This window comes from Zonotrichia albicollis, chromosome 3, assembly GCF_047830755.1.
Source record: "Zonotrichia albicollis isolate bZonAlb1 chromosome 3, bZonAlb1.hap1, whole genome shotgun sequence".
Classification (NCBI taxonomy): Eukaryota; Metazoa; Chordata; class Aves; order Passeriformes; family Passerellidae; genus Zonotrichia; species Zonotrichia albicollis.
In genome coordinates this window covers 2,968,768-2,983,238 of record NC_133821.1, presented here as the reverse complement: position 1 = coordinate 2,983,238, position 14,471 = coordinate 2,968,768, and the positions used below count along the sequence as shown (strand labels likewise).

The window sequence follows — 14,471 nt, the reverse complement described above, 5'->3', positions numbered from 1 at the left end:
CCTTCCCTCCATCCCCACTAGTTTGAAGCAGGGAGACGTAGGTAGCGTCTCCCAGATCCGCGTTCCCTGGCCATCACTTTAACGCTTTCCTCCCAACAAACTTTAAATCTCCCCAGTTTTTTGTTCACAAACGTTTTGTACTTAAAAGCCACCGAATCATGCTCCCAGTGTTACCTGAACAAACTGAGGCAGACCCGACTCCACGAACATGCTTAAACCTTCATTTCCTCTTCCTTCTTCCTTCCCCACCCCCCAAAACAGCAAATTTTTTTTTGTCCCTAACACGAAAGAACTGGGGAAAAAACAGCACGTCCAACCGAGCCTTTTCCAGACCTATCGCAAAGAACAAAATGCTTCCGAAGAAGTGCTCTGCAAACATACCAAGAGACACTCCACCAACTAGGGGGAAAAAAAAGAAAGAAAAAAAAAAAGAAAGAAAGGAAAGAACCCATCAGACAAAACTGAGGTCGAGGAACTCGGCGGAGTCTGGCTCGGATGTGTATTCTGCACCTAAACACACTCGCATCTTGTTTTGTTTTAAGCCCGAAGCTGAGGCGAACACTCCGGCAGAACGTCCGGCCGCTTCCCCCGACCGCTCCTGCGGTCAAACCGTTCTGACCCAAAACCATCCCGGACACGGGACACGAAAGCATTCACCCACCTCTTCCCAAGAAGTACAAAACAAACAGGCGTCTGACACCCCACCCAAGTTCTCCTCGCACATTTTGGGAATGACTTCCCTCCGGGTCCTCCTCCTCCCCCACCCGTTCCCACGTTAAACTCTCCAGCACATCGACACCCTTCGGGGCTTTCACGCCTTTGCCCTCCCCGAACACCTCCCGAAGCCCCGGGAGGTGCCAGAGAGATCTGAGAGCCGGAGGGGTTCGGCGCACCCCTGGGCCCCGTTCCCCGACCTCCAGCGGCACAAAGCTCCCGAAAAGGAGCCCCCGGAGCCCTCACACAGCCCCAGTCAGGGCAGAGCTCCCCGGCAGAGCGAGGGGGCTCCGTGCCCAGCTCCATCCCCGCAGGTCGGAGCCTCCCTCCTTCCCTCGCCATGCCCGGGGGTCCCCGGGACAGGGAGCGCCGGGGGTCGCACCAGCCCACCCCAAAACTCCGCGGCGAGCAACACCCGAACACCCCAAACCGCAACACCCACCCAGGCTGAGGGGGCTCCGCGGCCGCCACTCCGTGCCCCACACCCGGGAGATGGGAGGAATCAGAATAAATACACAAATGGCAGGAACAGCGAACCCCAAAGGTGCCCTGCCCTCCCGCTGCAGCTTCCCGGGGACACCTTCCTCCTCTTCCTCCTCGTCCCCCGATCCGGGGCACCCGCGGAGCCCCCCAAAGCCGCGGCTCCAACTCTGCCGCCCGTGCTGAGGGGCTGCCCCTGCCCACCCTTGCCCGCCCCCGGCTGCCCCCCTCACGCACATCCCGCTCTCCGGCTCGGAGCGACTCCCGGCGGTGCTGGTGGAGGGGGGACCCCTTCCCGCTGCCCTCCCTCCCTCCAGCCCACCCACCCGCCCGCCCCCTCCCCTCGCCGCCGCCGCCGCTCCCCCCCCGTATCCCCCCTCGACACTCACCTCTGGGTGCTGCCGGCGCCTCCGCCTCACCATGGACCGGCGGGACTGGGGGGGTCCCCCCGCCCGCCCCCGCCCCAGGTTGAGGGGAGATTAACGGGGGGCGCGGAGGGACGAGAACAATAGGGGGGAGGAAATCCCTCAGCCCCCCCACGCCCCCCGAGGACACAGCCCCCTCCCCGCCCGGCGCTCCTCCTGCCGCTCCCTCCTCCTCGCCCGCTCCCTCTCTTTTTTTTTGGGTTTTTTTTTTTTTGGCTCAATCACACCAGACCGACTGTCTTTGTCTGTCTGACAAGCGCCATGTTGATATCAACATCCGAGCCCCCACCTGCTGCAGCTGTGAGACCCTGGGACTTGTAGTTCCCCCCTCCCCAGGGTGACGGGGAGACCCGCGGCGCCGGGACTACAACTCCCAGCGTGCCGCGGGCACGCGGCGCGCCAATGGGGCGGCGGGGCTGCGCTCGGGGCGGACTACAGCTCCCGGCACGCGTCGGGCGGCCATGACGTTATCTAGGGTGGAGGGGAGGCGGGACTACAACGCCCATGATGCCCCGGGGCGCGGCGCGGCGGGGCGGGCAGGAAGGGGGGCAGGATTGTCCCGGTAAATAGAACCGGGGGACGCGATGAAGCTGGTGAGTGCCCGGGGCGGGCGGCCATGAGGGCGGGGAGGGGGCTCGGCCGTTCCCCGGTGGCGGGAGGGCTCCCGAGGTCCCCTCCGGGCTGCGCAGTCTCAGCCTCGCCGGGTGTGAGGGGAAACTGAGGCGCTGGAGGGGGGCCTGAGGGAAAAGATGGGGCAGGAGATGCTGAGGGAGTTGAGGGGGGAGCTGAGCGATAAGGGGGGTGTCTGAGGGATAAGGGGGTGATAGTGGGGCGGGGAGGGGCTGAGGGGTTGGCCCTGAGGTGTGGGGGAAAGCGGGGGTCGGCCCTGACCCGGGTTTGAGGTGTTGGATGGGATCAAATCTTAGTAGAATTCTGGAGGAGGAAGAGGAGAAAATGTTTCTCAGCCTTCCGAGCCCTTAACGTGAGTCTGGCGTGGAGCTGTCCCCCTGCACGTGTGGCTTCTGCTGGACTGCAAGGAACGTGAATAAATGCCCATGGTTTGTGATAAAGACGTTTCCTATCTGTAGTGTGATAATGCAGGGAGATGGTAATAGAAAAAAAAAAATCAGCCTGCAACAGCTTTGCCAACCTTGCTTCTGACAGGGGTTTTGGTTCTGATACTACAGTCATCTGTCAGAAAGTACATGACCCGTGATATTGGTCTCCTCTCTTGAGCTGTTTCACTTTCCTGGAGACCTTGGATTCAGGAGCTGCTTTGTTTTCCAGGAAAAATTTCAGTTTCCCATAATGTGCTGCAGTTCTTGGTCTGAAGACGAAAACCCAAGCAGTTTTCAACACACCTGAGCATAATATTTGATTTATTTAATCTGAAGTGACACCATTATTCAAGTTAAGATTGTCTCTTGGTTTTGAGACTGAGCAGTGTGTTGTAACAAAGCTTCATAGAAATAAATGTGCAGTTTTAACACTTTTAGAAAACTACTCTCTATGGAAGTGTGTACAATTAAGAGGCAGGTGGTCAAGGAGCTTGATCATGCTTAATCTTCCCTTTGTGATAAGGATCTGTGCAGGGATGAATATTTCCAGTGGGACAAACACTGCTAAGTCAAATACTTCTGGGTGTGATTGAAGAGGCTGATAGAATTCAGTGGGGAAAAGCAAACTGGAAAATCTCTGTTTAAAGACCCCAGTGGAAATGCAAAGCTCTTTTAATGTTTAGAGTTAGGGACAGAGAGAAGGGAAATACAAACTGTCTGGAGTCTGTACTGAAGCATTTTTAGACCTGTTTTTAAATTCAGGTACTAAGAATTATAAGATGAGATTCTTCACCTGTTTCTCTGGAGATGTGTCTGAATTTGGGGTTGTAAGGAGAGGGGTCAGATGCTTTTTATCCTCTTTTTCTCACAGATTTGGGTTGAATTTGGAAGAACAGGGTAGAGGTGAGGGACTAATGGAATGTTCCCTGTCCATGGCAGAGGGGTTGGGATAAGATGAGCTTCAAGGTCCCTTCCAACCCAAACCACTCTGAAATTCTGACTCCAGGTCTGCTTCAGAATCCAGTGAAAACCTCAGACTCCCACAAACTCAAATGTGCTTTCACTCAGGCAAGCCTCAGTGCTCACTTCCCCCCAGACTTTAAGCTGGCATGTGATACTAATACTGGAGGAATGCACTGCAGGATTTGTTGGCTTCCCTTGGAATTCCAGGCTCTGCCTTTAACCTGCACAGCTCTGAATGGTTTGGAGCTGCAAGTTTGAGCCACCATCTCCCTGCCCTCCATGGAATGGGGTGTCTGTGGAGAACCTGCCTCTCCCAGGCCCTGAGCATCTGGAATGAACCCCTCAACTTGTGCCCCACTGCCAAACTTCCATCCAGTTTGCAAATCCTGCCAGGAGAGCTGTGAGCTGAGCACATTTATGCCTTTTGTGTGTTTTGTGTCATTTTTTACATGATTTTTGGAGTTAGGAGATGAATCACCTTTGTGTGTTGGCTGCACCAGCCTTTAGCCATAAGGGTATCAAGCAAATCTCGGAATAAAAAACTTCATTTTAGTCCAGCCAGGAACATGAGTGAAAGCTCTGGATGTGTTTTAAACAGTAACAAGAATAAACTGTGTGGAAATGATCACATTTATAAAGTGTAGAGACACACATAGTGCAAACACTTCTATTCCTGCATTCCTAATCCAAAATTCTAACAGAGGTGCAGGCCCAGCAATGTCACCTGGATAGAAGATACAAGCTGGATAGAAAATATAAATTGCCTTTTTTATTTTTCTGTCACTTTGTTTGAATCTGGTAGAAAGAATCCATTGACTCCCAGGAATCCATTTACCTCAACATGACAGCCACAGGGAGAGATGATTTTAGCTGCTTTTAAAGAAGGAAAAAAGGAAGATTTTCCAGTTAGGTCACAGATGTCAGGGGTGTGATACCACTCATGATTACAAAAAAAGGCAGGAAAATATTTTACTGATAAAAGTGGTGATATTTCATTGCCTTTTTTAATTACCAATAGTTTAAAAGCCACAAAAATAGAACTTATTTTTCCCTTCATTTCTTTCTATTTACTTCAATTTACAGCTTCATTTGTCAAAGTTCTGGTCTGGTGAGAACTTAATTTCACGTGAGAGTGTTACATTTGTGAATAAACCAAGTGAATTCCTCACTCCTTCACCTCACTCCCTGTCTTTACATATTTTTTTAAACTTTACTAAAAGAAAGACAAAATGTGCTGTAACCCCTTAATAATTAAGGCTTTGTGAATTTAAAACAAAACTCTCTGTGATATTTTAAATTTAATATTTGAGGCTTAGTCGGTTTTACTATTTAAATACAGTTTAAAGCAGGTTTTTGAGGAATGTATGTAAATAGATTTCTTGAGGGCTGTTAATCCAGACAGTTGCAGTCCTGTGTTAACATTATTGTGAGCAGAGGTAGAAAATGAAATTATTCATCTCCCCTTTTTTTTCCACTTGGTAGAGGGAAGTATAGAACACAAGCTTAAGGGATAAATGACTTAGAAAAAGACCAAGCCTGTTTTTAGTGCAGTGCACGGCCAAACAAGCGATATTTTTCATCTCCATTGACAAAAAACTCGAATTTAAAAGCTCCAATTTGAGCACCTGAGCGTGGCTGCGCTGCCAGATCCACACTGGGGAGAGCAGAGATGCAAAATCCCCTGCTCGGAGCAGAGGGACCTTCCCGCGGAGGTGGCCGCGCTCCGCTCAGACCTTTGTCCCTAATCCCGCGTTTCAATCCCGACCTTTGCCTTGTGCTGTCCCTCGAAGCTCCCGCGCCTGGTGCCATGTTTGTCACCGCGAGCAGGGGGTGGCTGCATCTCAGTGATGCTCAAGTGCCCCCTGCATCACCTGCTCGCTGCCTCATTAAGCTTGCAAAGCCTTTGGGGTTTGGATACACAAACGCTTTCATTCAGGTGGGGCTGCGCAGTCCCTCCTGCTTCCTGTTTGTGTTTAGCGAGACAAAAAGCGGGTGAGAACTTGCCCCAGAGCTGCTGCACCTGTGCAGGGGGTGTTGGGGCAGGTTTCTTACCGAAATAAAAACTTGTGTTCCTGCAGGGCTTCTCTGCCTCCCTGTCCACCTCGAGTCGTTTTCAAATTTTCTGGTTTGGCCAGGAGGACTGAGTTTGGAAGAAGTTGATTTCCTGGGTTTTTGGGGAAAATAGGTGATTGCAAGAAAAAAAAAATATTCTGCACGTGTCCTAAACCAGAGAGAAAAGCTTTGTCATCCACTCAACCCTTGGGATCAGAAAAACTGTCTGAAGAAAATCTGCTCCTTAATACCCTGACATGGGGGGAAATCTCAGTGAACACACAGCTGAGGGACACAGATTGATGGGAAATCATGTTTTAGTTTGGTGTGCAAGGAATGGTGTTTAAAAACAAGGGGGGAAAGGCAGTTTGTGAATTCCATTCAAAGGCAGTTTGTGAATTCCACTCACTGAATCACTGAGGTTGGAAAAGACTTCCACGATCGAGTCCAACCTGTGCCTGACCCCACCTTGTCACTCAGTGCCACCTCCAATCATTCCTTGGACACCTCCAGGGATGGGGACTCCAAACCTCCCTGGGCAGCCCCTCCCACTGCCTGTTACCCTTTTCCATGCAGAAATTCCTCCTGATGTCTGACCTGAGCCTCCCCTGGCTCAGCTTGAGGCTCTTTCCCCTTGTCCTGTCCCTGTTCCCTGGGAGCAGAGCCCGACCCCCCTGGCTGTCCCCTCCTGTCAGGAGTTGTGCAGAGCCACAGGGTCCCCCCTGAGCCTCCTTTTCTCCAGGCTGAGCCCCTTCCCAGCTCCCTCAGCCCCTCCTGGTGCTCCAGCCCCTTCCCCAGCCCCATTCCCTTCCCTGGACAGCTCCAGCCCCTCAATGTCCTGGCAGTGAGGGGCCCAGAGCTGACACAGCATTCAAGGTGTGGCTTCAGCAGTGCCCAGCACGCAGGGAAGGGCCATGTTCTGAGAGGCCCTGAGTGACTCCTCCTCATTCTTCTTGCAGTACTGCCTGTCAGGACATCCCACCTTGCCATGCAACGTGCTCAAGTTCAAATCCACCACCATCATGCTGGACTGTGGGCTGGATATGACGTCCACCCTCAACTTCCTCCCCCTGCCCCTGGTCCAGAGGTGAGTTCTGTGGCCTGTCAGCACTTAGTCTGCATCTTCTTGGGTTGCAGTTGGAGTGCTGTGCCTGAAATGGTGTATTGGAAGGAGGGAGGGGATGGGATGGGTACAAATGAACAGCATTATCTGATATCATAAATAGACTTTGTTCACTTAAAAATTCTCTTTATCAAAATAACGTCCTTTGGCTCAGTGGACGGAAGACATTTTATGGATTTATTGATTGGTTTTTCTGGATAATTTATTCTAAGCTTCAGTAAAGTATTGCTGCAACTGCTCAGCACAAGTGAGGTCACATATCTGTCATCTTTCTGGCTTCTCCATGCAAGATGAGATAAATGGGGAACTGAGATGGAGCCCAGCAAGTCCTGTTTAACCACCACCTTCTCTGTGTTCTTCAGAGCACAGACTAATGCAAAGAAAAATAGCACTTAGCAGCCCTTGTTAGTTGCCTGCATGGCATAATTGTTCCCTTTTAAAAGTTAAATAAATAAAAGGGCAGTGCAGCTGGGCATGGGATTGGAACAGCAGAGAAACAAAAATAGAGTCTGGAACAGAATCCTGAGGTCTCCTTTCTGTGCCCTGCTGCAAAGTTGTGCTTCCCCAGGTTTTTAGACTAATTTGGGTAGTAAGTTAGGTTGGCATGTTTTGTGTAAATTGAATTAATGACAAAAATTACCAGTTGGAAAGGTGGGAATGAGTCACTCTCAGTGATAGGGAGGAGTAGGAGTTTTCTCAAAAGCCATTTAGTAACTTTGATCCACAAGGAAATAAGTGAGGAACATTCTGGGTTCGGGGAAGGCTTGATTGAGAGGGGGAAAATACAACTGGAAAAGGGAGTTTCCTAAGTGACCTAGTGAGGTTCAAGCACTTTGTCCAGCACTTCCTATGATTTGTTATTTTTTGGAAAGTAAAGGAAAGGAATAGACAATGTGGGCATTGTTCTGCAAGAACCTGGAGTTCAGGATCTGCTGTAGAGAGGCAACAGATGCCTCAGAGGGATCAGTGTGAAAGCCAATTTTTGTCCCATTCCATGGTGTAACTGCTGACTGCACCAACTGGTGCAGTAATAAATTTTGAAAATTTGGGAAATCCAGGTTACAAACAGAATTACCTTGCATTTGCTTTCTCCCACCCTCCCCCTAAAAAAAAAGGAAATTGAGAGAGGAAGAAGTAGCAAAATGAGGTGATTGAACAAAGGCTTAAGAGGTTCTTTAGAGCAGCAGGAATCAGCTTTCCCCTGGGATGTGGCAGCTTTGTGTGCTGATAGCAGACCCTGGGAATGAGCAGCCAAATTGCAGGTCACAACCTGGAACTCCCCAAGCCCCTCCAGAATGTTGGCACTAAAATGACTCAAACTCAATAAGAGAGGATGTCAGATTTGACCCCTGATGGCCCAGTGGAACCAGAGCAAACATTTGGATTTAAATCCAATCAATCTTGTCGGTGAGGTGACTGAACACCCCTTAGAGCAAGGATTAGCCTGAGCACATGGACTTGGGCAGGTAATTGATCTCCTCTGCAAACCAGGTGTCCTGCAGAGTTGTGGAAATAAGTCAGAAATGTGAGGAGGAATGTGGCTGCCACTGCAAAGTCCTTATCTCTGTAGTACTCATAGTTGTACCATTTGAGATTAGGAGTCCATTTCCATGGTGTCCAAACACCTCTGAAATTCAAATGTGTGTTACCAACATAACATGGGAGACAGAGAGCTGACATTGTCATCAGATGCAGGTGAGGTGACAGGAAGGACTGACTGCCTTGAGGGATTTGAACACAGATCTGGTGTTCTGTCCAGCTGCCTCCTCTCAGAACCAGATGTGCTGATTGGAGATGGATGTGAGTGAGACCTTAACCTGAGAGCAGCCATGCTTCTGTCTGCTGTCTTTAGTCAGAGATTGCAGCAGGATCCATGAACCCTTTGGATTCTGCAAATCTCAGTATGTGATCTGCAAAGCTGCCCAAATGTGTGATATTGCAGAGGATCTTTGCTACACAGCTCACTCCCGTGTCATACCTGGCATGGGACCCTCCTTGAGCAAATATTTTGAGAGCCTGTGCTCTAATCTATAAGAGAGGAAAGTGCTGCAGTGTTTGTGGCATTAAAGGCACTGGGTATTTTTTAGAATTCTTTGCTCCTCAAAGCAATGCCAGTGCAAAGGCATTTAATTCCCCCTTGCCCTGGAAATGGCACTCCCTGTTCCCACCAGCCCATTTAGCACGTGCTGAGCACCTGCAGCTGCCCAGCTCCTTGTGCTCCTGTACTTTAAAGGAGGTTTGCCAACTGGAGTTTTCTCCCCTGCACCAAAGTCAAATGCAAAACGGTAAAACGAACATGTGGGAAGCTCTTAACCTTCCCTGTCTAGCCATGACACACTTGCTCACATTATTTATGGGACAGTTCCAGCTAGTTTGGATTAATCAATCACTCTATTACAATGTCACAACGATGGCAGGAGGAGCTGTGTTGCTTCTTGGCTCCAAGGTAAAGAGTCCTTTCTGTCCTGTGTTGCTTGTTCTGCTTTCAGCCACACACAAGACACACCTGACTCTTCACTCCTCAGTGGGTGCCAGTTTAGTACAAGTTTAGTGCTCTGTCATCATGAATAAAGCAAAACTTTTGCTAGTTTAAATTATGGGGGATAGGACAAAAAAGTAAAGTTTATTCTGCTCTGCCTCGTGCTGCTGAAACCACAGATGGACCCAGGGATTTGCAAGGCACAAGGCCCTGACCTGACCTTGTGCTGGTGTTGGGACATTGGACTGCAGCCTCCAGGTGGCCCTTCCAGCCAAGCTTCCTGCCCTATCCTCCTGTATCTGTCAGAGTTGTTCCATATCAGAGTGGTTTCTTCTTGCTTTTTCCATAACTCTTTTAGACTCACTGCACCAATTCTACTCAGTCTCCAAATTACTGCTCCTAAATTGTGCTTTTGAACAATCCACTGGGCAGCACATTTAGTCACTTCATCTTTTCTGCCATCAGACTTCTTCAGCCTTGCTCTTTATCCTCAGAAGGGAATTGCCCTTCTGGCACAGCTCCTCCATGACAGATCCTTCTGCTCTCACCTCTTACCTCCTGTCTTTACTCCTTGACTCATGGATTTCCCCTTTTCCCTTCCTTGTGACTTACTGGGGTGTCAGAATTTGTTCTTTTATATTGCTGTTAGTCTGAATGCAGCATTCCTCTGAGCCCTTGAATCACTTCCTATTTTCAAGATGTTGAATTTGAAAGTGTTTTTAGGATATAAACATGCCTGTCTGCAGAGCTTAGTGCACAGCACTTGCAAAGTGCATTGCAGCCAGGTTCTGTGTCCAAATCTGAAGTTGTTGAAGGTTTTGGTTTAAGGTGTGTTCAATTCTCTTGTTCACTCAATTATTTTTTTAATTATTTGTGTAAATAAACTTCAGTCTGGGCACAGAGTGTGTTTTGAGCTAAGTTGTAGGCTCATACAAAAATCAGATGTCACTGTGAAATAGAAATAAGTCTCTCAGTTATGGTAGCAAGAAATGCTGCAGCCATTACTGCTGTAAACTCAGAATTACAATGTCTACCTTTAAATTCCTTTATTAGCATTTGAAACGATATAAAAAGGGGCTCAGCAAAACCTCCTTGCCCCTGAGTCCTGTGCAGCTGTTGGTGTGGGTCTGCAGGGTGACACCCAGGCACAAAACCATGGTTTATGTGGATATAAAATCCCAACCTGTGTCTATAAATGACTCAGTCCAGAGCATCAGTCTTTCCCTGCCACTGCTGATGGGAATATTTGTCTGCTGTCCCCTGTCCCAGAACAGTTTGATGGTGCTTTTGTGTTGTTTCGAGCACAGAGTTTGTTGCTGCCCTAACTTGTGTTTATTCATCCACTTTCACCACAGGGAACTCAGCAGCACTGAGCCTTTTAAAAATCCTCACCATAAATGACTAAAAACTCCCTGTGTGCCTTGTCCTCTGATTTATTTTTACTTATAAGTGTCATAATCATGATTTGTAAAAGTCATTTTGGTGCACACTTAACCACAGTGAAGCTGTCTGTCTGTTTTACTGGGCCTGTTACTTCCCTCAGACAGGAGTGGTGTTCTCTGCCTGTATGACACCAAGTAGAAAGTCTGTGCTTAGCCACTGATAATAATTCAGTTCATATTGAAATAATTTTTCTTTTTTCTTTCTTTCTTTCCACAGCCCCAGGCTGTCCAAACTTCCTGGCTGGGTTTTAAAAGATGGAAGCATGTTTCTGGACAAGGTACAGGAGTGATGCTTGGGATTTTCTTGCCATGCAAAAAGCCACCTGACAGGTTGGGAGCTGGTGCTGCAGGAGCTGACTCATCCCAAAGGTTTCTCTGTGTACCTCCAGCAGCCAGGATGTCCTTGCAGAGCAGAGAACGTTTTGAAACAAAATGCTAATAGCAACTCTCAGGCTTCAGAGGTAGCCTAGATTATAAAAAAATCTGCTTAAAATGCAGAAGTCGTCAGTGTGAATATTTTTGTATTTCATGAAGCGCCATAAATAATAGTGCTTCGCCTTCTTAGAGTGCCTTTTATTCCACAGTCTCACTTTTCTGACACTGAGGCTTCAGAGCATGCCTATAAATGAGGTTGGTTTCATACTTTTTTCAGGCAGAACTATGGGAAAGGCAATGGTTTGCCTATGGGAGGTCTCTCAGAGAGGAAAAGCGTGGCTTTGGCCTCTGTAATCAACATGTGTTCTGCTGCTGGACATAGCAGGGAGGATATTATCTCCAGCCTCCTGATTCTAAGACACAGAACTTCCTCAGCAACATGAGAGACCCAGAATTGCTCTTTTTTTTTTCCCCCCTCTTTTCATTGCATCAGTTTTGGAGGCAGAATTTATCTGAGGCTTCAACCAAAACTTGGCACTGCAGTGGGCAGCTTGATCTGCCATAAGGGAACAATGAGCACAAAAAATATGTCAGATGTTAGTAAAATAGGCAGATACATTTCAAATGTGGGCAGCAATAGGTACCAGTGGAGAAAATGCTTAATAGACTGTTCTCTGACTATGGGAACATTAAAGCAAACAGTGATAATAGTTGCTTTTGTAGGGGACTTTGAGGTGGACAAAATGGATTGATCTGATTTTTCCAGACAAGGGAGCTGAAGATCATAGATTAAAGACCTGATTTTTCTTCTCATTGGAGACAAAAGAAACTGTGCAGGCAGCATTTCTGTTGGTAAAATAGTACCAGCTCTATTCAGAGCCCTTGCTAACTGGCTGTTGCAGGGCTGCAGAGGCTCAGGGGCAGAAATGGAGTTGCTCAGTTTGAATTCCCTGGAATTTGTGCCTCCTGAACCCCAGCTTTGGTGTCAGAGCTCTGGGCTCCAAAGAATGGACAGACTGTCACTGTAGTTTTATTTGGAATATATTTAAATTTCTGGGATGCTGCTGCTGCTGCAGTGTGTGCTCAGGAAAAACCTCCAAACTCAGACAATGGCTGTGGAAATCATGTTAAAAATTCAAAGGCAGCTCTCTTAACTTCACCTTGACCACTGTAAGTGCCTGGAATGGTAAATTCTTTGACCCATGCTGGAAAAAGCCAAGGGAAGGAGTCAAAGGGGGGTGTTTTATCATGTGGGGTGGACATTCCTGTTACAGCTCTCACTTTTAAAACTTCAGTCCTGGAGAGGCATTGAAATGTGCTGTGATCTACTTTTAATCATTCTGAACTCCCTTGAGATGAGGTTAGGAGACTTCTGCCACTAGATGTAATTGCTCATTCGTTATTAGTTGGCAGGTGCACTGTAATTATTAAGAATTGGATTCAATCTTTAATTCTGTCACTCTGAAGCTGGCTGAGCCCACTTGCTGTGGGACAGGAGAGAAGGCAGGGTGGGTGGTAGGGAGCCTGTGAGTTGTGCTGTGATAGAGTTGAGAATGTTTTTGTTCCACCCTGAAGAATGTGACTTCTCATGTGACAAAAGTTTTTGATGTCAGCCTTAAAAAAGAGGAAGAAAATAGGGGCTAGAGTTTAACAAAATGTGCCATGTGGAAATTAGATCCCCAAAAGTTGTGCCATCAAATACTCTGAGATAGGTTTTATAAATTGTATTTAGGTTCTAGTAAGCCAGAAGAGGTTGGATGTTATTTGGAACCAGGGCTCTTTACCTCCCAGAGTGCTCTCTCTGTCCTTCCCAAGGAGGATTTGATCCCTTCAGGTACCAAGCAGCCTCATCTGCCATGAAAGCAATTTTAGCAGATCTGCCTGCACCAAATCATGTCTAGAAGGGGAATAAATGTCCTGTAGTAATGGGCTGGAAATTACCTGTGATAAAGAAAGTGTCTGGAAAATCCAAAATGTGTTGCCTGGGATAACACTGTGTTGCATTTTTGTGTCTCCTCTGTTGGTGTGGTTTTTTACAGGAGCTGAAGGAGTGCTCTGGCCATGTGTTTGTAGACTCTGTGCCTGAGTTCTGCTTGCCAGAGGTGAGTCTGTTCAAAGCCTTACTGAAAAATCTGACTCCATTCAATCACATGGGAGAAACCTGTGAAATTATTATTACCAGGTCCCTGATAATTTATTAATACTCAGTAAATAACACTGCTAAAACTCTGTGTTGTTAAGGTGCTTTCAAGTTCTATGACACTGGAAAAAGGATGGAAACAACCCTTTTGGAGACATGGAAGGTCTCCTTAAACAAATAATCTACACAAGAATAAGACTGAACAAATAACCTGACACAAGAATAAGACTGAACTGTCCCTTTTTGTGGCTTTTCAAAGACAGCCAGACTGAGCTGGGCTGGCTGACAGGATCCATGTGCTGATCTAGATGAGGGCAGGGTATGAAGATGAGGAAAGCTGCTTGTCTCTAACCACAGATGCAGGACATCCCTGGGCAGCCAGCTGTGGTTAGGCCAGGTTGGATTCTGCTGGGCTGCTCTTCTGCCAGCAGCATTTTCAGGTTAAAAACTTTTACAGCCTCTTCGAGGGAAGAGCTGGGTCTTCATATCCACGTGCAAGTGGCTGCTGAAGCTGGTTTTTACTGGAATTTCTGGATTTAGAACAAGCAAGCAAGACCATTGAAGATGTTTGGATTACCTGGAATCACCCAGTGGATATGGGGAGTGCTGTAGGAGAAATAAAAATATAAAAAGCTGAGCAGAGAGAGGTGGGGATAAATAATGGAGAGCAGCATGGGAATAGGATCCCTTTCCTCAGTGTGTTCAGAGGGCAGAATTTTTTTTCTTTCTGCCTGACCTTGCAGAAAACACAAAACACAAAAAAACACTCCTGGAAGGTTGCTGTCAGCCTGCTGAGGTTCTGGCAATATTGTTCCCATGTGTGGATCCCATGGAACTCACCTCTGGCATCAGTCTTGTCATCTTGATTCTTCCCAACAAGTTGGCAGCTCTGGAACTGGCTTTGGCAAGTGGTTCCAACAGATTACAACCGTTCCAACTCAGCTGGAATTGTCATAATCCAATCACACCAAAAAAGACCAGCCCAAAACCCTAATAATTCTGGGGTTTTGTGAATTCTGGGTTCTTCTTCTTTTGGTTACTGTTCTGTGAAACTGAGGGATGTGGGAAGCATTTGTGTGTAGAAAGTGCCATTATGGCCCAGATGTGGGAAGGACAGGGTTTATGTGCTGGATTCTCTTTGGAATGATTATCTGCTGGAGTTTAGGGTGCTTCAGCCAGACTTTCTGACTACTTTGGGCTGGAAAATACCCACATGTGTA

At 47.8% G+C, this 14,471-nt stretch overlaps 2 protein-coding genes across 10 annotated transcripts in view; one reads left to right on the top strand and one right to left on the bottom strand.

Annotated features, from left to right (window-relative positions):
• Window positions 1-1,917, bottom strand: part of HMBOX1 (homeobox containing 1) — a 124,105-nt gene extending 122,188 nt beyond the window's left edge. For 5 of the 9 annotated variants that reach the window (XM_074536486.1, XM_074536479.1, XM_074536485.1 and 2 more), the window contains exon 1: window positions 1,584-1,916. The gene's annotated coding sequence lies outside the window, so the exon portion shown is untranslated. Of the gene's footprint in view, window positions 1-1,156; window positions 1,379-1,431; window positions 1,495-1,583 lie in introns of those variants that run through there. The other 4 variants (XM_074536483.1, XM_074536488.1, XM_074536480.1 and 1 more) reach the window with 3 other exon arrangements.
• Window positions 1,918-2,097: 180 nt separating this feature from the next.
• INTS9 (integrator complex subunit 9) overlaps window positions 2,098-14,471 on the top strand; it is a 62,597-nt gene continuing 50,223 nt past the window's right edge. Inside the window, exons 1-4 of the mRNA XM_074536473.1 lie at window positions 2,098-2,212; window positions 6,652-6,779; window positions 10,954-11,014; window positions 13,151-13,213. Of these exons, the coding sequence (XP_074392574.1) occupies window positions 2,204-2,212; window positions 6,652-6,779; window positions 10,954-11,014; window positions 13,151-13,213 (261 nt within the window). The 5' untranslated portion in view covers window positions 2,098-2,203. The remainder of the gene's footprint in view (window positions 2,213-6,651; window positions 6,780-10,953; window positions 11,015-13,150; window positions 13,214-14,471) is intronic.